Raw genomic sequence first — 23,243 nt, 5'->3', positions numbered from 1 at the left:
CGGTCAAACGACTGCTCATGATGAGGCCACTTTTAATTCCAGTAACCCCCTCGACCGTAATCGTTTTAGGGCGTTTAGCGCGGGCGGTACCGACGAAAGGTGCTCGGCCGGTCGCGTCGACGACGGTAAAGTAATCGCGGCTACGGCTACGATCGCGGATTCCGCTTATGACGTCGACGCCGACGGGGACGCGGTTAAATCGCAGGCGACGAACGCTAGCTCGGCACAAACGGACGTTATTACGGACAAATCAACCACCTCATCCACCTCTTCCCACCTCGCGATTACCAAACCCGAAAATCTCCTCGGGGGTAGCCGCGGCGATAGTCGAATTGCGAGTGTGACATCCGAGGACGCGTTAATTCAAGATCATTCCGAGAACAAGGAGATCTCGTTGGTAGCCGCAGGTCGCAGCCGGGACGAATCTATCGCGACTAAAGATAATTCCGACATGAGGAGAAGCGACACAGAAGAAGTGACGTCCAAAAAGCGTGATTTCGAAGACGTTCCTAATTCTGTTCGAATCATCGTGGAAGATGTCGATGCCTCTGTCTCCGAGGAGTTGGATTTCACGAGTCAAACCATCGAGATGATCGACGAGCGTAGAGATCGCTCGAGGTCTAAAGAGTCTCACAGCGTTTCCGAATGTTCGAGTTCTGTCAGTGGACGAACGATGTCCTACAGCGAATCGGAGAGCGATTCCGAAAGTGGCTCCGAGGAAGAAAATGAGGAGGAAGACGACGAGTCTCGAGATGAAAACTGCAACGTCAAGAACGGGAAAAAGGAGAAGAACAAGGACGATGGAAATTACGATAATAAAGATAGCGCGGAAAGCGAGGCTAACGAGGAGAATAAAGATTCCTCGAACTCCGAAAGTGATGAGGAGACTACGGTGCTGAGCATTAGCTCGAACACCCGAGCCGAAAGGAGCGTGACGCCTGACGACTGTTACGAGAGGGATTTGAAGCGCCGAAGCGCCTCGATAATCGACGATAGGAGCATCGAGGAGATGTTCGACGATAATGGCTGGGTGGTCACGGAGCAAGATCTAGAGCAGGATCTGCAGGCTGATCTGCAAACGATTCCGTTGGATGTTGAATCCACGGTCGATCGCCCTTACGAAGAGACTGCAAACTCTATCGGCGACGTCAACGACGCAGCAGAGACACGTATCGAAGAAATTATTCCAAGAATCGCCGAAGAGAGACGCGACGAGATGTCGAGTAAAGTCGAGGATTCCTCCGCGCGATCGAGCACCGTCGACGACGCCGAGACGGTTCCCCAGAGCGAACGGCCCGAAGTTCTGTCAAGAAGTCACGTGTACAGGCAGAGCAGTCTGGGTAAGAACGGATGGCTAGTCTCCGACGAGTCCGAGAGCGAGTCCGACCGGACCACCTCACCGATCGAAGCCTCTTCCGGTCGAGACGTTGCTAGAATCGGGTCCGCGAGCGAAGCGATGGGGATCGACGGGATCGAAGAGAGCACGGGCGACATCGACGAGAACGGGTGGGTGATACTTGACGACGACGACGACTACGACGACGACGACGTCGACATAGAGCGTGTAGGGGATAGCGGCGCGCAGGAGAACACGAGCACGATTCGTTCCCAAACGACCGACCTCGTAAACTCAAAAACTAACATTGAGAACGGTGCATTAGTCGCGAACGTTGCCACGCGGTCAAAGGGCACCGAGCAGTCAGGGCCCGGCGAGCACGAGGAAACGCCCGGTGCCAGTATGAGTGTACCGATGCAAATGGTAACCACCGTCTTCTGTGTGTCCGTACTGTGTTACAGCGTTCTAACGAATCTGTTCCCCTAATCCGCAAAGCTCTCTCCTTGACGTTACGCAAATACGTTACGAATCTCCTCCGGTTCCTCCCACACTTTCTCTCTGTCTCTCGCGTCGTCTCGGTTTCCGCGTTCAGGATGAAAGACCCGTGGACCATGCACGAGAGTTTACGCAGAAACTGACGGGACTGACGAGTTTTGCCGCGAGTGACGACGCAGCAGTTCTCCGAAGGGACACTCGATCTCTTATTTGCTTCATACAAATATTATTAGCTTTACATTACAGCTTAAATTATGATTAGAATTCTGATTTGAGTTTCGTATAATTTGTAAACCTAATTATAAGAGGTTTAATTTGTAGAAAAAAACATTACAGCTTTCTAAACCGTTTGACTCTTTTACTGCTTGATTGAAGGAGAAGAAAATAGTTTAAAGCTCTTACTAATTAATTATTTAATAAATTATGCTGTTATTAACGAATACCATTACATATCTGAATTTCGATTAATATCCAACTAATTCTAATCAGATTTCAATTAATTTTCGAAACTAAGCATCTCGGAATCAGAGTGCATAAAATCATATTATTCCGATTAATAATATTACAATAGGAAATTTAAGGGAAGTATATAGTAACAAGAATGTAGAAAAATATATATCGATTCGTTAAAAGACTGCTGCTCGAAACTCGCGCATCTCGCGTCTCCTCTGGCCGACGCCGTCGAATAGAAAGGTACTGTCGGAGAACGTAATCTATCTATCCACGCTATGCACGGTAAACCTGCATTTTTTATATTGTACATTGTGATAATCGTAATTACGGCCGAGTGCCATTGTTCCTATATTTGTCGATCCGCGAAGCGTGTGTGACCCCACGTTGTTCAAATACGGTATCTTCGTGGCCGCGTTTTTTTTTTTTTTTGCCTTATGCGTGCAAACATATACGCACGTGCGCGCCCGCGTTATTGTCGCGTCCGGTAGCGAAACAGTTTTTAATTCGCCGCTTTCGCGCTGAGCTTCTTGAAAGCCGTACCCGAGAAAACGAGGTAGAGGCGCCGGACGTCGGCGGCGGACGACCCTTGCCACCGCGGGTCGGCTGTCTCCGCACGCGCGTCGCGTACCTATCATAAGTTTTTGTACTCTCTCCTTATAGCGAATAGGCTTGCGTCACAGTTTGTCGGTGTGGTAAATAAACTGCATTTCTTTGTGATAACTCGTATTATTTATTTCCCTCTCAACTGTCCTCAGTATCGGTGCGTGATAACAAGCACAAAGTGTCGGATCCCGCTTGTAAATCTTGTTCGTAACACCTTTCCTCTTGTTCTTTTCTTTTCGTTCTTTTTCTGGTCGTCCCCTTTCCCTCTCCCCTGTCAACCCTTTTACCCTCTGTCCCAAAATCTTCCAGTTGCGTTCTTCAATCCCTGATATCGTTCATTGTTCCTATCCACATGTGTCATCATTGAAATAAAAAGCGGGATACGATAAGTACGAGAAGAATGCATATTTATTTATTGCACTAACAGATTGTACGTAAAATCGCATCACTATATTGATCGATGGACGTCGATGGTCGGCAGATGGAGGCGGCAGTCCAGATTCGTCGTTCGTTTCGATCGCTAGATTATTCATTATCAAAATGTTTCTCAAAAGTAATCTCCATCTAAATCTCATGATGTGTTATCTCTCAGATACCGTGAGAGATTTCCTTTTTAATTTTCTATTTTTTGAATATATAAAGATTTATGAATCTCTTATTGCGATATAGATATTATATAATCTCATCTCTTTCTACCATTTATAAAATCTATTGCAAGAAGATAATGGACAGAGATGGAATCATTGCGTTGTATAAAAATCACTTTTGAGATTCATTCTGAATGGTTCATGAAATGATTCTTGCTAATGCGCGACATGATTATTTGCAGACAGGTCTTTCATGCTTCTTTAGGTTGAATGGCGTTTCAGACACAAATTTTTGCGATATTGCGACTTTTTAAAGCTATGATATCAATTTTTTGCGTACTCTTCAAGACATATACATGCTCATTTTCGAGGAGAATATGTTAAAGTGGTAGAACATTGGATCTCTCTCTCATTCGATTACAAGTAGGTACCATATAAGGGAAATGGATTTATGCTTTCGGATAGCAGAATCAAGTACACAAATTATTTTTTGGAAAATTCGCAACAAGTTTAGAAATTCCATAGGAAAATCTGTACTTCATAATACAGTTTATATACGACTAGTTTCGTTACACTTTATGCAGTTCAGTCACGTTATTTTTGCAGATAATTTTGTTGTAAAAATTAAAATATCAAATAGTTGTATAATTTTTAATTTTTATGGTAATAATTAATTAAAATATCATTTATATCATAATATATTCGATATAAATTTGTTATATTTTCCAGCTATAATAGCGAGTTTTATCGGTAATATTCCAAACTTTATTTGTGATCTATAATATTAACTTCATTACCATATATTTATTCCAAATGGAGATTGTGCATCGTTATTCTTTTGTCTCAAACTACGCCTACGGTAAAAATATGGTCGAGCCTCTCTCGTGTAATACATACTACAAAAATATACTCGCGCCGCCGAAAATGGATTACTGCATAACGTTAGGCGGTATTCTTAGCACGTTGCACACCCCGCTTGCCGTTATAACGAATCGACACTGTCGAAACTTCGCAGCTCCAACACGGCCGTTTGGGAGAAACGTAGAACCATCGATCCACGCCGCAATCTGATCTACCAGTTTCGTAAACTGGAAACTTCTTACTTCGTGACACGTCGGTTCTACCGATGCACTGGGACCCGACCTAATACAGGCGAAATACGAACTTAGTTGAGGGGGGGGGGGCGGGGGTTCAGTGCAAAGTCATACAAACCGGGCGCGCGATAAACTATGTTTATACCGAAGTTTGCGGACATTCATGAACTTTCTCAAATTCGAGCGAACCTACACAAACATTGTTTGACGCAATCCGAAAATTTCATCCTCATCACGCAGTTTACCTTATACGCAACACTAACTCCGCCCCAGGATGTTAATTGCAGTTTAATACAATGAGATTCACATTTCCCCAGTTATTTGTGGTTAATCAGCAGTAATCATATATATGAGTTTATTATCTGTATATACAGTTTAAATGTTGTATTAGGAACATTTTTCAAATCAAAGGAACATTTATCAAATTTAAAGTCGAGTGTAGAATTTTAACGAAATAAAGTGTAAAATAAAATATTGCATATTTTAAGCTTTTTAGTAAGTCGCTTAATTGATTTTTTGTTAGCTTTTTCGAAATTTTCCGATTATTTTGTAACAAAAGAATAACAGCTCTAATTTTTGCTTCTCGATAATAAACACGCTTACGAGAATGATGTGTGCATGACATACGTACGAATCATAGTAAAACACTTATTTGGATATTCACCGTAGTCATGTATACAGGACGTTTCACGAATCTGTCATAAAAAGTGCGGCGCATCGGTGGTCCCCGATGATTGCACTCATCTATGGAGCTGGAATCGAATCAGATCAGTGGCTGCTTCGTAAGCATAGATTTTTTTTTTTTTTCAAATTAAAACCGAAAGCATAAAACCCGTAATGTCACGATCCGGCAAGAGTGTAACGACATCTTCTACTGTAAATTGCTCACTGACGATGAACGCTTCCGGCAAGTGTACAGACCACACTTCAGACGCAATTAGCGTAGAGATTAATCACACTGATCTCGCAGCTTATCCCATTGTTGTCTCGTTGTATTAATACTTGAAATGATTTTATGTAGTAATAACGATTGTCCATATCTGTAATGCTTCAAACGATAAAAAGGGAAGGCTTCAACTGATACTTCGCAAGGCATTGTGCCTGTATGCTCTCATTATTTGTCGTTTGTACGCGCTATGTAAAACCTTGAAGTCAGCTGATATGACATTGAAGTTTCATGCGCCCGCACATCCCTGTACAACGACTCGAGACCGCAAGAATTTCGTATATCGCGAACAATGGATAGATTCGCGGACAATCAAATGCAAATCTCGTCCTCATAAGGTTAATCCCATAAACGAGATAGTGGTACCGGCACAAAGTATACCAACATGTACATGAAAAGCAGTTAACCCCTTAACTTTGTTATTCCGGTTACCCCGGTACTCATTAGAGCATGCAATTTACGACACGCCCGTATTACTGTGTCTTTTAATATTCGCGTGCAATGGGCACGCCTCGGTTTTGCATAAATAGCATTTTCTACGGGCGCACCGCACAAAATAAGTTTAATGTAGTACGTTTGTGTAATTGGTAAATATGTCGTTTGTTATTTATACACAGCGTACACTGGAGTTTAATTAGTACAGTAATAATTTTGCAAAATTATAATAATGACCATATAATTTTCACGAAATTATTTCTTTCAATGCCGAATAATTTTCTTTTTAATGAATATACCCCTTTGTCTTCATCAACATATGATAAAAGATAAAATTATTGCTGATAAGTGCAGTTAACGCAATAAACACTCGATGCGCACAAGCGAGGCATTTCCGGGCATTTCTTTCGACCATTTTTACTTTGAAAGCGACTCTTTTTTTTTAAATAAAGCGCGATACAGACGTATTCATCGATAAGCGTTTTTGTTATACGATTTTGCGTCCATACGTGTTTGCAGTGTTTGCAACGCCTTAGTCCGCGCTACGCGGCACGCATGCACCGAAATAGCTGGATGCAAGGTCTCACTCGAAAGTCGAAAATACGACCGCAGAGATACCATTCGCTCTCACGATGGGTATATATCGTCTTTCCCGCGTGCGTGCCGGGGTCGAGGCACTCTCGCGTACCCTCCAATGTTCGGGGTGTGCGATTACCTAAAATCTACTCGAATTCAACTTGAACGATCGCGGTCCAGATCGAGCGAGAGAAGCCGGGCACTTGAGAGTAGTTCCGAAAATCCTCTCGGGAAAATTGATCACCAGAAAATATGAAGAAACTGAAACGGAGCTATGTTGTTTGGATTACCGGTTGATAATCCGAACATTCGCAGAAGCACATTAACAAAAATATTTTAGGAAATAATAATGTTATAGTGGAAAATCGAATTTAGTTGTTGTTTTAACGTTTTACAATTAACAACGTTATGCTTCTAGACGGTTTTACGTATCATCTAGCAAATACGCAAGATAGATAAGACGAGATTATACATATTGCTCTTTTATCTTATAATTTGCTGCTTATAATTATTCCATTGTATTTTACAGTAATTATTTGTTATAAATGTCATTAAATGTATACGTGTCAAATGGAAATTTGCTCTTGTATAAATAATTATGCGTCACAGAGAATCTTTTACAGAATTTTTCTATAGAATTCTAAACAACAACCTCTAAGATGCTCACGATAAAATGCCCGAAAAAATGAAGTAATAACGTTTTATTTTAATATCTTGTGGAAGTTGATTATGATAGATAGATTATTTTCTCAGAGAGGAAAATCTTCAAATTATTTCTATGTTATAAAGTTATTTTTGCAAGAGTGAAATAATTCCATCTCGCGATATTAACATAAAGAGAATAAATTCTCTTCATGCAGATGAACTGAGCGCGCTGTCTGCCTGATGTTTCAGGTTCTTGAACAAGAGCAGAAGTCAAGCGGCGATGATGGCCCGCGAACGGGAACGCGATCGCGAACGCGATCGTGAACGTGAACGTGAGCGCGAGCGAGAACGCGAGCGGGAACGCGAGCGGGAACGCGAGAGGGAACGCGAGAGGGATGTGGATGCGGAGATCGACTCGCCCTTGTCGACGAGATCCCGCTACGCGGCCCTGAAGGAACGCCGACAACGGCTGGCACGTTCCAGGAGCTCGCACAACTTCGGCGGCGAGGATCTCGACCTGGACGAGGAACCACCATCGCCAACGACCCAGTCGCCGAACGCCTACCTAGCGGCGAAGTACGGCGCCGGCTCCGAACTGGCACGGAGCCGCAGCACCCACGCCCTGAAGTCGAGGGAGCCGAGTCCGGAACGCGATCGACCGGGCGCGGAAAAGGACGGCGCGGCCTTGAGCTCCTGGGCCAGGTACCTCAAGAACAAGTACGGCAACCGCACCACCAAGGACAAGGAACCGCCCTCCTCGTCCTCCACGATACCTTCGTCCAGGTAAGCAGGCTCGAGTACAGAATTTTTAACGAACAAATGCGCGAGACGCGGCGCCAGGAAATCAAAGATCGATCCTAATCTTCGAAATTCGTCAGAGCTTCACGTTTATTGCAAATATTTGAATGATTGAAAGCTCTACGCGCGGCTGTACTAATTAATTGTCTATTTTCCACATAATGAATATAAATTGCTAGTCACATTGCAAATAGTGTAACATACAATCCCGCACAATATCAATAAAGCTTTAATCTCATTGTACGCATAATGATTCAGAATATTATGCGCGCATTGCAATCAATACGGTTATTAGGCATATCATTATATTTATTATATAGATCACATTAGTGCGCGGAGCTTAACGCTGTTGTTATAAAAGAAACGAAATAGCAATTAATCCGTATAATTGATTATCAATTATAATTTTGTACGAATGTCGAAATAATTTCCGCAGCACCAGCGCGGCTTCGCGAAGGCTGTCGTTGGGCTTGCCTCTGAGGCACACCGGGCAAACATCCTTCGAATCTTCTGACGACGACCAAAAAAACCCGTCAGGCTCCCCCACGTCCCCTACAGCAGCTCCCGTTATACCCGCGGCAGCAGGTTCCTCCACTAGGTGAGCCTTAATCATATTACGTTACGTAAGGACACAAGGGGATGCCATAAAAGCGCGTCTCAAGCAGCTACTTATATAATTTCAATTACGTTACATAAAAGGCAACGTAAAAACGAGAGACAAGAGAATCTGGCGTTTCGAGCATTCTGGCGTTTTAGCATTCTTCTTTACGACGTTACATATTTTTTCTTTAAAGTTCATGAATGAAAACGCCGTATCTTGGCGAAAATCCAATTTGGGAAACGGCTGAATGCGAGCCGCGAAGTTTCGCCCGGTTTTCCTGTTCAATACTGGCGAAGCCTGCGCCTGAGAGAAGAAAGTTTTATAGTTTCATAGTTTATAGAAAGGATGGGATGCATTACTTGTTAGAAAGAACGTATGAGACTTTCTAAATATGCCACGGACAAGCTTGAATCGGGGGAGGGGGGGAAAGTCCGTCGGATGCAGCGAGGAGTCAGCCATTGCAATCAAAACACTTTATCCTCGTTATCCGTTGCGTTGCTCTCTCCGGGACTTCTCGCGCGGTCATAATTCTCGAAGATCTACCGCTGTTTCCGCCGGAGTGAAACATCGCGTCTCTCTTGAAAAGTGGATTTACGAAAAACATTCCTCTAAGAACAGCGGCGCACAATGAAGATACAGAGCCCCACTATATCCGAGTTTGCTTCTTTCTGTTCTTCCCGCGCTATCTCTCTCTCTCTCTCTCTCTCTCTCTCCGACTGCGCTCGCCCCGCAAACTTTTCTTAACACAATAGGGTTTCGGGAGTTGTATCAGATGAAGAATAATTGCGTTTATCACGTAAACGTTTGCGCGTAACCGCATGATTAACTACGCGGCCGGACAAACGATCCCTCGGGGAGATCCATATAATCGCGGAAATATTGGAAATCCCCGCGTAAGCCTTATTAACCGCTCCACTAATTGATTCCAGCAATGGTCGGAGGAGTCATTACTTGCTGAAGCGGCGGCAGCTGTTTAAGTTCGGGATGCGGGGGAGCGAAGCCGGATGCTTTACCTGGCCAAGAGGCCTCGCAGTCGGCCCAGACAACTCCATCGTCGTGGCCGACAGCTCCAACCATCGTGTTCAAGTAAGTCATTCTTCTAATCTCAAAGTCGGTCCCGAAATTGGATCATATTTAAACACAGCATCAAATGCGAGAAGTGAAAAATTATTTGATAGATCAAATGGCATAACAATGTTCCAACGATAAAACTGTTAGAAAAAAATTGATAGAAGATTACATCAGTTGCAAAAAAAATAGTAATTTTGAAAGCTGAATCGTTTTCCCGTGTAGCAATTTGTCAAATTCAATATTGGCGACAGTGTACCTCGATAAATCAATCGCGTCGCTTAAGGCAATAACAGTTAATTTAATATGAGCGCGTAAAACTGAAGTAGCGAAGCCTTCAGGATTTTACGAGCGCCGGCCCGTGGTATCGACAATCGTAAACAATTAAGGTACGGAGGAAAAATTTCTCGTCCTGGTCCTGGTCCTGGTCCTGGTTATCGCGGTCGGCCACGAGAACCGATTTTAATATCGATGTAAACGACCGTGCACCGCTCGGTCCGCAGGTATTCGACGGTAATGGGAACTTCATGAAGGAGTTCGGAACGTACGGCAGCGGCGAGGGCGAATTCGATTGCCTCGCCGGGGTGGCCGTAAACCGGATCGGGCAGTACATCATCGCGGACCGCTACAACCACAGGATCCAGGTGCTCGATCCGTCCGGCCGCTTCCTGCGGGCCTTCGGCTCTCAGGGCACCGCCGACGGCAGGTTCAATTATCCCTGGGGCATCACCACCGACGCCCTCGGATTCATCTACGTATGTGACAAGGAGAATCATCGCGTGCAGGTGCGTCCCTTAACACAAGGCTAATCGATCAACTCGGATAATTAACTGATTATTTTAGAGAACGTTGATTAACATCAATTTCTACTTTTTTCCCTCAAATATTTTCTCGTAGCGTCGTTAATTTTATTACATAAAATATATCAGATAAGATAAAATTGCGAAGAGATATAAGCTCAGTAAATTTCAATGTCTCGTTAATTTTTAACTACTTCAATACGTGACCACCTTGGGATACCGTTCGCAGGTATTTCAATCGGATGGCACGTTCGTGGGCAAGTTCGGTTCGTGCGGTAGCGGACGCGGCCAGTTAGAACACCCGCACTATATCGCGGTGAGCAACACCAATCGAGTGATCGTCAGCGATGGCAACAATCATCGCGTGCAAATATTCGACGTAAACGGCCGCGTGTTGACGTCCTTCGGCTCGGAGGGCTCGGACGAGGGCCAGTTCAAGTTCCCGCGGGGCGTCGCCGTGGACGATCAGGGCTACATCCTCGTCGCTGACTCCGGTAACAATCGCATACAGATCTTCAGCCCCGACGGCACCTTCCTCAAGTCCTTCGGCTGCTGGGGCAGCGGCGACGGCGAATTCAAAGGTCTCGAGGGGGTCGCCGTCACCTCCACCGGCAACATCGTCGTCTGCGACCGCGAGAATCACCGGGTCCAAGTATTCTGAGTTCGTCGATTACGTTGATTACATTTCGTTTAATGAAAGAACTCTGCTCTTTTACCAAATAGGTACGTGTTGATCGATATTCGCGTTTATTAATACTGTTAATGATAAGCGACAATATTCAGAAAATATCTCTAGACAATGTCGTATATTTTTGGAAGAGTGCATCGACATATTACGGGTCTGAATAAATATCTGCGGAGTCGAGTTTCAATAATCTCGAATAATTTTTTCGCGTTTTTTTTTTTAATCTGAAATCTCTAACGAATATTTAGCAAAGCTCGAAATTGAAAAAAAAGTAGAAAAAAATAAGATACAGAAAATAGTTCCATATATTAAGGAAGGTCAATTATTGTAATATTAAAATTGATATATAATATCTTGAAAAATATACGAACTTCAATATTGGATCAGATTTTCTAATTTAGCGATTTTTAATATAGAAACATTCTGCAAACATATATTATTAATGTCCTCTATAAACCGGGGGTGAGATATTAGCCTGTTTTATTTATTCATCATGAATATTAACACAGACATTTTCTTTATCTACTCTCGTTGAAAAACTCTCACGATTCTTATGAAGCTTGTTATAATTTATTTCACTCTTTATTTGCCTGGAAAATGACTTCCATTATCTCACCACAATAAATTCATCGCGTTCGTTGTTTTTGTCTAATAAAATAATAATACACGAAAATGGTCTTTTCCGCAAAGTGACGACTCTTTCGCGCTTCTCTATGAATAAAAAAAATCCATTATCGTAAAAACGGTTGTTTACCTCAGATTGCGTTGTAAATAATTAATAACTCTGATTGATGCGCGTGAAATTCTGAATTTAGTGTCTTCGTTGACGACTAGATTAATATTAACGAAATAATTTGTCTTTACTAATATTATTTTTACGCAGAACTGGGGATCTAGTGAACAATTTAAAGGAAAGTCCGCAAATTTTGATGATTATTTATCATCTTTCTATTCCGCTCGCATCGCGACCATAGGAGTCGGTAGCGGCGTAAACAAAATTGGCAAAATAGAAAATAGCACAGGTTTTCTATTTCGAGCTAATTTCTTTATTATCAAAATTTTCCGGACAAGCCAGTCTCAACGCTCCCGCGTTTCTAGTTGCGAAATACATAGATTTGCCATTGCTTTTCTGCGGTTTACCGCGTTCGTTTCTCGTGTCACTTTGACGAATATTGGATTCATACACTCGGCGCACGACGCGATATAGAATGAAAGAAATATCAGAATGGACGGAATGGCAGAGAGAAAAGCCTGAAAAGAAGAAAAAATAATACAGCAATCATATCGACGAGCTGAACGACGCGTGAATAGAATCGCGCCGCTCGCTCAGCGGCGAGTGGTCCGAATTCTCGGAGAAAATCTTGGACCCTGGTAGAATCTCTGGTCGACAGCTTTGAAAAATACACACGGCCGTGTTTGCCTTTTCGTCCCTCTCTATCCTCACTCTCCGCTATCTCTCTCTCCTATCTGTCTCTCTCCTTCTCGTACACGCACGATATCCGAACGACTTAATTTAATTTGTATGCAAAGTGACAGCGAATAAAGTTTGTACCGTTTGTATGCTTTAAATAAACTGTTGCGGAAGGAAGACGGTAGGTGAATCTTTATCGAACTCATCTCTTATTGTGAGTTTTAGAGATATATTATTCCGTGCGTTCTCTGTGAAACAGTTTAGACGTTAGATAAAGCGATAAAGGATTATTACTTCTGCACTATGAATAGGATCGTTAAATTTAGCGGTTCGCAAAGTCCCGGTTCTGAGCTCACTCCACTCGAGAGAGATGAGCAGTTGAAACTGGAAGTTTGTCTTAGCATCTATAGAAGCATCAATAGAAACTCTACAAGCAACTTCTCCGACGTATCCCAAGATCATTATTTGTCCGGATATTCCTTAACTTGCCGTAACTGTATTACTCGCCATAACCCGGTCCAGGCGTAACTACAACATCCGGCACTCATATTAAGTCGGCTCTCGCAATATTTTATTACGAATTGATTAACTAAAGCAATTACTCTTAACGTAATCTAGCACTTAAATTGTTCTTCTATTTTCCGACACAATTTCTTAACAAAGTAGATAATTTTTCCCATAATTTACTCAATAATCTATTACGACAAGACTCTTCTTTCTTATTATTTACAAATATTCTGAAACTTATAATTACCGAACATTAACGATAATCACCTGAGGTTGACAGTGTCATTTAAATGTTCAGAGAAAGATCGCAAGAAAAGTAAGTAGACCAGGAAGAGGGTGGGCAAGAGTGAAAAGGTGAGTAGGGCAAATGAAAAGTAAGTGTGAGTCAATAAATATATAATTTATTAAATGCAATGTGATGAAATGGTGTAACAATAGAGGGGCGGGCGAAACGACGATCGTTAATGATCGCCGCGAAGGCGGACAAGAGATAATACGCCACCCCCGCCCGGCGCCCCTCCGGAGATCGGAAATATAGATAAAATATTTTCGTTATTATTTACAATATTAGTCGAACGTTAGTCAATAAATAATAAACAGTGGCATAATCCCTTTATTTAATAATTAATTTAATTTTATATATATATATATATATATATATATATATACCTATATATTATATTATATATATAATATATATATATAATATTACGCTTGCGATAATAAAAATATTACAAGAGATGGAGCCTTTACCGTTATTCGTTTCCGCTAGTAAAATCTAGCACGTACGTGCCACATCTATACGCGTCGTCCTCGTTTCGAAACTTCCTGATCTCGGGTCCTCGATTTCGGGCACTTGATTTCAAGCACTCGATTTCTCGTCAGGCGATTACGCAGAAACGAGAGAGGATCGAGGTCCAATGCGATCGCCCGAATTTCGAAACGCGGAAACACCAAGAGCGAATTGATGTCGAAACAGCCGTCGAAACCATCATCAACATTCCGGGAAAATCGTACTTCACTCTCTCATTCTCTCTCATTCTCTTTCACTCTCTCTCTCTATCTCTTTCTCTCCCATTCTTTCTTTCTCCCTATCGCGAAAAAATCGACGATGGGACTGAACAACAAATGGCAAATCAGCTCGGTTCTCGACGTACGCGGAGAAATGATTTTTCGCAACGCGTCAGATTATCACAACGAAAGTACACGCGACATGCTTGGACGTTATCAATCGTCGAGCGGAGTAAAAAGGCTGTGTGTGTGTGTGTATACATATGTTTTGTATGTGGCTTGTATGTGTTTCTTGTACGGTATATGTGAACGCCGCCACGCGAGACTGGGAGTTGTGTCGTGTGTAGGATCAGGCAGGCAGCAAGCAGGTACAAAGTGACCGTCGCGACGAAGGAACAACGTATCTTTTGGGTCTCTGTAATTCTTCGTGTCTCTGTGATACTTCGTGTAATTCTGTGTTCGCACTATAATTCTGTACCCGACTATATGTTTCCGTGTGTTTCCTAGTATCCCCGGTGTCTGTACGAACAGTGATAGGCATCGACCCGATCGTTTCGACCCTTTCGACATCGTGACGCGTGCAACGCGCGTCGGGCGCCGCGTGTTCGCGCGATCGCGAGCCCGTGCCCCGCCGTGCCCCGTCACGCGTCGCCCGTTGTGAGGCGGGTACGCGCGATAAGCACCGGATGACCGTGCCGAATTTTTCGGTTCTTCTTCCTAGTCTTCTTTTTCTTTTTTTTTTTTTCTATTTTGTAAAAAATATACGCAAGAGTTTCCGCGAGGAATAGATATATCGGCGTTGTCCGAGCCGCAGCGGAACCGCTTCAGCGATCGCGCGCTCGCGGTCCTCGAAACCGCGACATTCCGCTTCCCGAGATGTCGAAGCGTACTTCGGCGATTCGCGGCGTCGGATTTTTCGGAACTCGCCCTTTCGCGTCCCCGTGTGATTCCGGGGGGGTACATATATGATTCTCGAAACACGGTTTCGCGACAGGGCCGCGGCGAGATTCCAGCGGGCTCGCGACAGCGAAAACCGTACGGACGAACCTCGAATAAACGCGCGTATGTCTCGTGCGATTCTGGAGAAATGGACAATTGGAAATATCTCGAATCTTATAGCGCGAATCTCGATCGTTCCTGATTTTTTTTTTTTTTTTTAGAAGAAGAATTAATTCCTGTTAGTTTTAATCTTGCATAATAGTCCGCTATTAATATACCTACTGATTCGTCTCGGTATCTAGAGAGTAGTTTGAAAAGTGGCATGAGATAGAGTGTGTTATAGGTTTTCTTTCTTTTTTTTTCCATTATTTCGCATCTGTTGTATCGAGATTAATTGAGTAATAAAGTTATAATTATTTATTTAATTAATTAAAGTGGCAGCAGTTAGGCCATGCGGCTCCTATCATCTAGTCGTCTTTGACTCTTGGCTTCCTTACATAGAATTTAAAAATTTTTTTTCCTCCTTTACTTATTAAACTTCTTTATATTTTGAGAATAATTTGTATTATAAATGACTTTTAAAGTTTATGTATTCATCGAAGCGCCTACCCTAGCAATGTCTTTTTAATTAAGATTATTCTTTTTCTCAGCGGCCCCCTCCCTTCTCTCGTCCCCCCATCTCTGTCCGTCTCTCAGCCTTCGGCCTAAATACCTTTTCGCCCAGCTTGCCCTCGGTGTACTTGGTTAATTATGCAATGAATGTGGAGCAACGGCGAAACTTTGGAGATCTCGCGCGGTGTCGGCCATTATTCCCAGTCCGCCGTTCCGCGGGTAAAAAATATTGTATTCGACTTGTCTTGCGGAGACCCCGGTGAAAAGCGACAGTGCGCCCCGTGACCCGTCCTCGGTTGCGTGCGATTGCACCGAGGACTTCGACCTTCCGCCGAGACCGCGCACGTGCCGTATCGTCTTTCTTCATTACTTGTTAAATTCGGAACCTGATTGCCACGCATAACGACAAGCCCGACTAACTAGAATTATCCCTAACTTGAGACCTCATCATCATCATCATCGTCGTCGTTATCGTTCACGCCTCTCGTGCCCGCTACGTTTATAATCGCTAGCTCTCGTTTATTAGATTCTTAAATATGTAATAAGCAAAAATATGAATATATATAATAATAGTTTTTTTTGTGTATATAATAATTATTATTATTTTACTCATTTTTTAAGTATTTCGATAGGATCGTGATTATTTTAATTAATTAACAATGATTAAAAGAGTGTAAGAATTTGTTATCTCTTCCTTCCTTCCCTCCTTCCTTCCTTCTCGCCCTTCTCTCGCTTCCCGCGCACGCTTCAATCTCCTTTTAATAACTAATAACTCTTTAAGCTTAATGGCATGAAAATGCTCGTTGGAATTGACTCATGTGTACAATATATATTGTGGTAATACCCCACCTCGCGCTCCGCAATTACGTCGCTCTATTTTAGATCTCACAACTCACAACCCGCTGTGAGTCTGCGAAACACATCCCGAGGGGAGAGGGTCGATATGGGTTGATTTACTGTCTCGAAGAAGTTCGATAATTCGAAAATCCGCAGCACCCTTTACATTTACGACGCGCGGCATCGACACATTACTCCCCCGACAGATCCCGCACGGCGTAATATCGGCTCGCCCAGTTATCTCTCGCATCTCTACCCGTCCGTCTGTCTGTCTGTGTCTCTCCGTTTCTTCTTTTTCACATCTCAGCGAGAGCTCCCGCGTGCGTACACGGAGACGTACGTCGGAGACGCGTGGATTTTTATCTCCGTCTCCCCCTTTGTCCCGTTGCGCGCGGAAATACTTTCTTGGATCACCATTAATTTATCACAATAGACGTTTTGTCCACCCGATCAAAACTTTGAACGCCGGGACAATCACGCCCTTCGCGCGCCGTGCAATCGCGCGCGAACGCGCGCGCGTCCGCAATCAACTACGCCCTTAATTTTAACCGCTAATTATATCTTTACGCTAGAGAACCTTTTAAAAAATCCCCTATCGGAGAGAGAAACGGTAGGTAGTTTTTTGTAACAATGTGTAATCGACTAGCTTACGTCCTAAAAAGTAACTCTACGAAGTTGATTATACTGTGACTAGCACAGCCCGTGGATGAAATTGCGCCCTTTGGACGAAGGGCCCGTTTATTTTTTTTCCTCTTTTCTCTCTTTTTTTTTCTTTTAATTCTCCTTTAATAATTCCTTCCTCTATTCGCTCCCTCCTCGCTCTGTTTCTCTCTCTTTTCTCTCGCTTTCTTTAAAATTTTCTAAAATCAAAGTATAGACCTTTTTGTTCACTTTGCGTCTCTTAAGCAAAACAAATATCGTACATAAAAGAGACCACATTTCTGCCACATGATGAACAATAATTTCTCATCTAATTATGTACAGTGGATTCTCGATGCTGCGCTATCAGATTTGCGCTAATGATAGGAATGCGGTGCCCAGCTTCGCGTATCGATTAAATTTAACTATCCTCTCGTAAAAATGTAGAAAAAATGTACAGATAATAAAATCGATCGAAATAAAAAATCTAATCTTGTAAAATATCAACATTCTAACTGCGCCCGTATTCATATTCTAAATTTTACCTTTGTCCTTCATGTTTTCAAGACTTATCTATTCGTCGTTAAAATGTAACTCATTACTACTTGTAAAACCAATTTCACGTCGTTCCTTCATGTTCTGATCGCTCATTCATTCGTTAATCATCTGTTAGCGTCAGCTAGATCTGAAATCCAACGTGTGAATAAAAATACTAGGAGAAGTTCAAACACAAAGATTCTCGCGTAAACTTAAGATAAGTCTTCTTCGAGCCTGCTCTCTTCTTTTCTTTTTTCTTCATAGACGCTATCCTTCTTAGATAGTGTTTCGCCTAAATCGATTAGAATTGTTTTCAGTGTTTTAATTAGAATTATAAATTTAGAAACAAAAATCGATGAGAACGTATCGGAAAAAAATGGAAAATATTGTTCTCTATGCAAGTAAGATTATACACGGTGCATGTAATCATGTTGAAAAAAATTAACAATAAATCTGTACATGAATACTTTTTTGTTGTAAAAAATGATAAAATAACGTCGATCCGAGTGGTACGATACTGATGACACGAGTCAACAGAATTTTCTTTTTAGGTAAAAAATCTTTAATTAATTTCCATAGTATTTTATTTCTAATGTTTAAAAAGTTATCGAGATTTATTAAATTTTATGTAAATTTGATATATTGATAAATTGTAATAAGAAATAAATGCTGTACTTAATTTGTTATCATTTTCAGAATTGCAAATATTCATATAATCAGTTTATGCGATCTTCGTCTCAAAGAAGGCTTCGAATTCGTCAACCAGTGTCATCAAAGGAGAAACATGTCTATATTTATAAAAAGCCTCGTGTCGAAGAAATGTTTCGTTTTAAAAAGATCTGCGGTTCCGTAGGAGATCTGCCAGCAGTAAATTCGCGTACTATTTGAACCTACGAAAACGACAACGATTTTGTGCGATTCAGCTCGGTGCACACAAGGATTTAATAAAGTATCACGGGAACGGCTCGTCAACTTCGATGTTGTCGCAATGTAGCAAAGAATCAACGTATATGTCGGGCCAAGCGGATCTCGTACTCCTGAAGAGACACACGCTAGTTATATACATCTTACATATTAAGCGAAAGGTAAAACTCTCTACAAGCTTTCTTCAGTCGATCGGTCTCGTATAGATTTTTAGCAAACCCACTTACGATAGGTTCGCCTATTTTCTGCCGCTCTGATACTCGCTCGAGGAGGATGCAGGGGCGCGTAGAAAGTGCGGTAATAGCGTAAGATACAAGCGAAAAGAACGAGCGGTACGAGAATGAGACGTGGTGTTAACTCAATTGTGATGTGAAGGGACAAAAGATTGAAAGATAGGTAAGACTTCACGTTGGTTAATCGTCGGGTACGCAAATCAGAGACGCAGAGAACAAAATCGTATATCATCCGTGTCGTACGTCTGGTACCCTCTCGTAGTAGTTATAGTCGTCGTTAACAACCTCGCATACTCCCTCAAAAGCGTCACGATGGCCGATCCGGGGCGTCGTTCGCCAACGGCTCTCACCACCGACCGTGTTATTTCGCTACCGAATTGTCATCGCCGCTGCTCCGCGTGCCGTTGGACTGACAGTCGACTAGGTGACCCCCGGGCTGACGGCTGCTAGGCTGGCCCCTGGGCTAGATGAGGGCGAGCTTTGGGGGACAGCAGCCGCTCGTGAAGTGACCGCTGGCAGCCTCCCGCTCCCGTTTGCGACGACCTTGGCGTTCTGCAGTCTGATTCAAGGCAGAAACATACGCTTTATATAAAAACACGCATCGCTTACGCGTGAGTGCATACGTGACACTGAATGATCCAGGCCGTATATACCGGAAGGCAAATAAATGCATCTATAAGCGCTTTCCTTAACACTTTGCGGCAACTCGTTGATGGACAATATTAATTCATTAGAAATCATATTGTTCGAATATTGTTTGATATACACGTCTTTTCTAAACGAAAGTAATAAGTATATATATAACACACGTATTACAATTATTTCTAAATTAATAGATGTATGAATTGAATATTTTTTTTCACTCTGTGAATATGGGAATATTTACTATTGAAAAATAAATATATATTAACTCCTACATCCCGGAGAAATATTTCAATTATAAATTATAATGTATACAAAAACCATAGCTAAATATAAATGCTGATTTCTCAATTATTCATATTTAAACATGCGATACATTTAACGTGTCCGTCAACGAGTTATTGCCAAAGTAATTGTCGAGCAATTCGCTGGTTCTACGTCGTTAAGCGACGAATACACGATTTTGCTGTACAAAGACACAAAATATTTACCGACATTCAAACAATAAATACGAAGCATCGTCAAATGTGTGAGGCACGTATATAGTTTCCGGTATATAGACGTGTTAACTCGTTAATTTGTGTGTCATGAAACAGGGTGCAGATTGAGAGAGGGGGAGGGGGAGAGGGAAAGGAGAGAGAAAGAGAGACAACGAAAGCGTTAATTCCCTCCGGCACAGATGAGACAGGAACGAGAGATACAAACAAGCACTGTTTTGCCGAAACAATCGCCCTATTAAGAGATCTTTACTTACCGGTCGTGAATCGTCCCACAAGCTGCATTAGTGACACACAGAAGAGGGAGACTTTAGAACTTTTACAGTTTGTCTTTTTTCTTTTTCAATACGATAAAAAGCCTTTTGTGTGCTAACAAGAAGTCTCTACCACGTTAACTAATGTGCGTGCACATCGTTGCAACAAGAAATGCAGCACTGTATACACACACACGCACACACACATACATACGGGGATACTAACTTGATTTTGGATTGCCGCATGAACTGCTGGATCGTCCTCGCTGCCGCCTGCTGATGAATTGCCTGCTGCCTCGCGCAAGGGCCGGCCGAGCCCGGCCGCGCACGATAATTTCGATAGTTGTTCTGGATCACCAGCGCTGCCTTCGTGGCTTGCCTGCGGTAAAGGATACGGGCTTTAAAGTTCAAGTATTCTAGAATATAATTCAACAATGGAACCATAGAACGCAAGACGACTTGCACTAAACTTTAGAGTAATTACTAACTAACGTATAAAAGGATTAGAGAACGACATAAAACGGGGGAATATAAAAAGAAATGGTTCTCATGAAAAAAAGAATTGAAATTCTGTCATTAAATTAATGTATTCCAATCTTCGTTCTGCATAAATGAAAAATGATAGCCGGGATTGGCCGCATGCCTGATATCTTTCATTACTTCCCGCAACTTGAGTTTTCGCGAAGATTCTACAATGATAATATATGGTCGGATTATCACTAATTTCGAAGGCATTACAATGGGAAGTTCAAATCGCTACGTATATAACTCGGTGAATGCGGGAAGAAGGAATGGCGGAATACCGATCTCCAGCTCCAACGCAAAAGTCGTATTAATTTAATGCCAACTTAATTCTGTATTCAGGCCACCGTAACGAAGGCAGGGAAATCCGCAAAGTTTCCGAATTATTTACGATGCCAATTAAAAGTTCGCCTCGAGAGAGGTACACGGGTCGAACTTTGGTGGTATCAGCCTAATTCAGTCGGAGGTCGTTAAGTCGGCCCACAATGGTACGTCTTGTCCCCCGGTTATTAATTGTTCCTTATTAAGACGTGCCCCGCAACCTCCTCCACCAGCGGAATATCGATGGAAATTTAACTTTCTAAGTTCGAAGCAATTTGGCGATGTCTGCGCGATGCAAGATAATAATCTGTCATACTTAGCAACCTTGAGTTCAACCTGATAACACGTGCCCACATAAACTCGGGCGATCTGTATCTAAAGACGTCGCATGCGTCGCGTACAGTAGTTAGTACCATTGTAGTCCGACAGTAAGTGATTCATTCCGTTCTTAAGACTTTCGAAGTTGGAGGAAGTTCGATAGCATGCGAAATGTTACGACAAAAGGAAGGAGAAACGTCGAAACTCGTGAAACGGGCCATTCTGAATATGGAATAAATATGGAAAGGTACGATGTACAACAATAATGAAACCGAACGTAGGAATAAATATAAAAGATCTGTTGATAAAACTAATGCGAAGCGATAGACAAGTTACCTGTGATAAGCGTACTGTTTGTGACGACGATAGTACTGTTGAATCAGAACGGCGGCGTGCCTCTCGGCCTCCTCTTGCCTCTGACGACCCTTGTAATTCCTGTACGCCTTCTGAATCATCCTGGCGGCGTGGTAGAGCTCTCTCTGCTCGCGATCGGACAGCGTCAGTCTGCTCAAATCCGCTTCATTACCGTCGCCGTTTCCGATGCCAACCGCCGTCATGACCCCGGAACCGATCATGCCGTTCAATTTGCGTTCGCCGCCGTTCGACGAGTAGTACTGACCGCTGTGAGCGTTACCGTTGCCGTCGAGCTGCAGCTGCAGCTGCAGAAACTCGCAGAAATCGACGGTGGTGGGCGGCGGGGACGGCGAGTCCGGCGTCAGGCAACTGCTGGAGGGACTTGAAGGACTGGCGTCGGCGTCGACGTCCGAGACTGAAGCGGCGCCGCCGTTGCAGTCGCGATAGGAGTCGAACAATTCCCCGGAGTCGAGAGGCTACAAGCAAGACGATTAGCATGTAAATAGAGCTTTATAATGGAAAACCCAGGAACTCGAAAGTTCCATTTGTCGGAACTGCAATCCGGCTTGGTCCAAAGTTTTACTCCTAATTATGATTCAAGACCGAACTGCTAATGTTTGCTATTTCTGCGATTGTATCCGCCAGAAGATTATGTCGTACTCAGGGAAGTTTCAACGTTCCAATTAATCATTCGCGATTTCTTATCTATATTTAATCCGTTTTGGATTTTGGTAGAGATTAAGATAAAGGATTCTACGAGACTCTCGCGACGGTCTGATTATCAATTATAATAGTGAGCGTGATACCCTCTTACCATTTGTTCCATGAGAGAGTCCTCCAAGGGTGACAGAGGCGCCGTGGGTGGTAGTGGCGAGGAAGAAGACGAAGAATCACCCTCCGCCCTCTTGATCCTTTCCGGTAGCGCCGCTATAATTTGCTCTGCCAATGTCAGCACCCTCGCGTCTTCTTCCCCTATAAAAAGGAATCACCACCCTAGCCAAATTCGAAAAGCTCGTGGTGGCAGACCGCCGAAATCACATCGATCACAACACCGAAGTTTAAAAGCCGTGAATGTGTTCTACGATGCATCGAGATGCTGCCACAATGTCAGGTAAAATGTTTAACACCAAGTGCGCCGCTACGACACGAATTGACAACACGGAGAATCAGACAAGTCACTGGTGAACGTGGCGCTTTCCTACTCGTTTCATAAGATGATAGCCAGCTGAGATACCTCCACATCGACTGGGCAGATCGCGTGTCTGTCCAGATGATAATTAAGTCATCGTTATATTTTCGTTGAAATTTTGTATACAGACGTTGCTTGAGAAGAGGCCTCGATAGTTGACAGTAGATAGTGGCTAAGAAAGTTTAAACATTACACAGCAATTCATCCAACACCGGTTACGAAGGCCAAGCAACACCAATATTGTTCAAGCTGCAAGAGTTCAGAGGAGTTAGAGAAGGCGGAGTCGCTGATCGAGTCCGGTCGTCTCGTACGCACACAGAGAGAGATAGAGAGAGAAAGAGAACACTCTTGCTGTACGCGTGTACGTGTGTCTG

The 23,243-nt window shown here is 43.0% G+C and overlaps 2 protein-coding genes across 9 annotated transcripts in view; one reads left to right on the top strand and one right to left on the bottom strand.

Moving 5' to 3' along the window:
* Tn (tripartite motif containing protein thin) overlaps positions 1–12,710 on the top strand; it is a 61,086-nt gene extending 48,376 nt beyond the window's left edge. For all 4 annotated transcript variants that reach the window (XM_071699424.1, XM_071699425.1, XM_071699426.1 and 1 more), the window contains 7 exons: positions 70–1,759; positions 5,250–5,350; positions 7,420–7,953; positions 8,405–8,566; positions 9,499–9,655; positions 10,141–10,422; positions 10,667–12,710. In XM_071699424.1, coding sequence (XP_071555525.1) covers positions 70–1,759; positions 5,250–5,350; positions 7,420–7,953; positions 8,405–8,566; positions 9,499–9,655; positions 10,141–10,422; positions 10,667–11,098 — 3,358 coding nt within the window. In that variant the 3' untranslated portion in view covers positions 11,099–12,710. The remainder of the gene's footprint in view (positions 1–69; positions 1,760–5,249; positions 5,351–7,419; positions 7,954–8,404; positions 8,567–9,498; positions 9,656–10,140; positions 10,423–10,666) is intronic.
* Positions 12,711–13,425: 715 nt separating this feature from the next.
* Camta (Calmodulin-binding transcription activator) overlaps positions 13,426–23,243 on the bottom strand; it is a 48,907-nt gene continuing 39,089 nt past the window's right edge. For 4 of the 5 annotated variants that reach the window (XM_071699431.1, XM_071699429.1, XM_071699428.1 and 1 more), the window contains 4 exons: positions 22,495–22,652; positions 21,663–22,156; positions 20,392–20,544; positions 13,426–19,331 (listed from right to left, as the gene is read on the bottom strand). In XM_071699431.1, coding sequence (XP_071555532.1) covers positions 19,193–19,331; positions 20,392–20,544; positions 21,663–22,156; positions 22,495–22,652 — 944 coding nt within the window. In that variant the 3' untranslated portion in view covers positions 13,426–19,192. Of the gene's footprint in view, positions 19,332–20,168; positions 20,191–20,391; positions 20,545–21,662; positions 22,157–22,494; positions 22,653–23,243 lie in introns of all 5 variants that reach the window. The other variant, XM_071699430.1, reaches the window with a different exon arrangement.

This window comes from Temnothorax nylanderi, unplaced genomic scaffold (genome assembly GCF_030848795.1).
Source record: "Temnothorax nylanderi isolate EJ_2023f unplaced genomic scaffold, tnyl_v1.0 TNYL_tig0018_pilon, whole genome shotgun sequence".
NCBI classification, from domain to species: Eukaryota; Metazoa; Arthropoda; class Insecta; order Hymenoptera; family Formicidae; genus Temnothorax; species Temnothorax nylanderi.
This window is presented reverse-complemented; position numbering and strand designations above follow the sequence as displayed.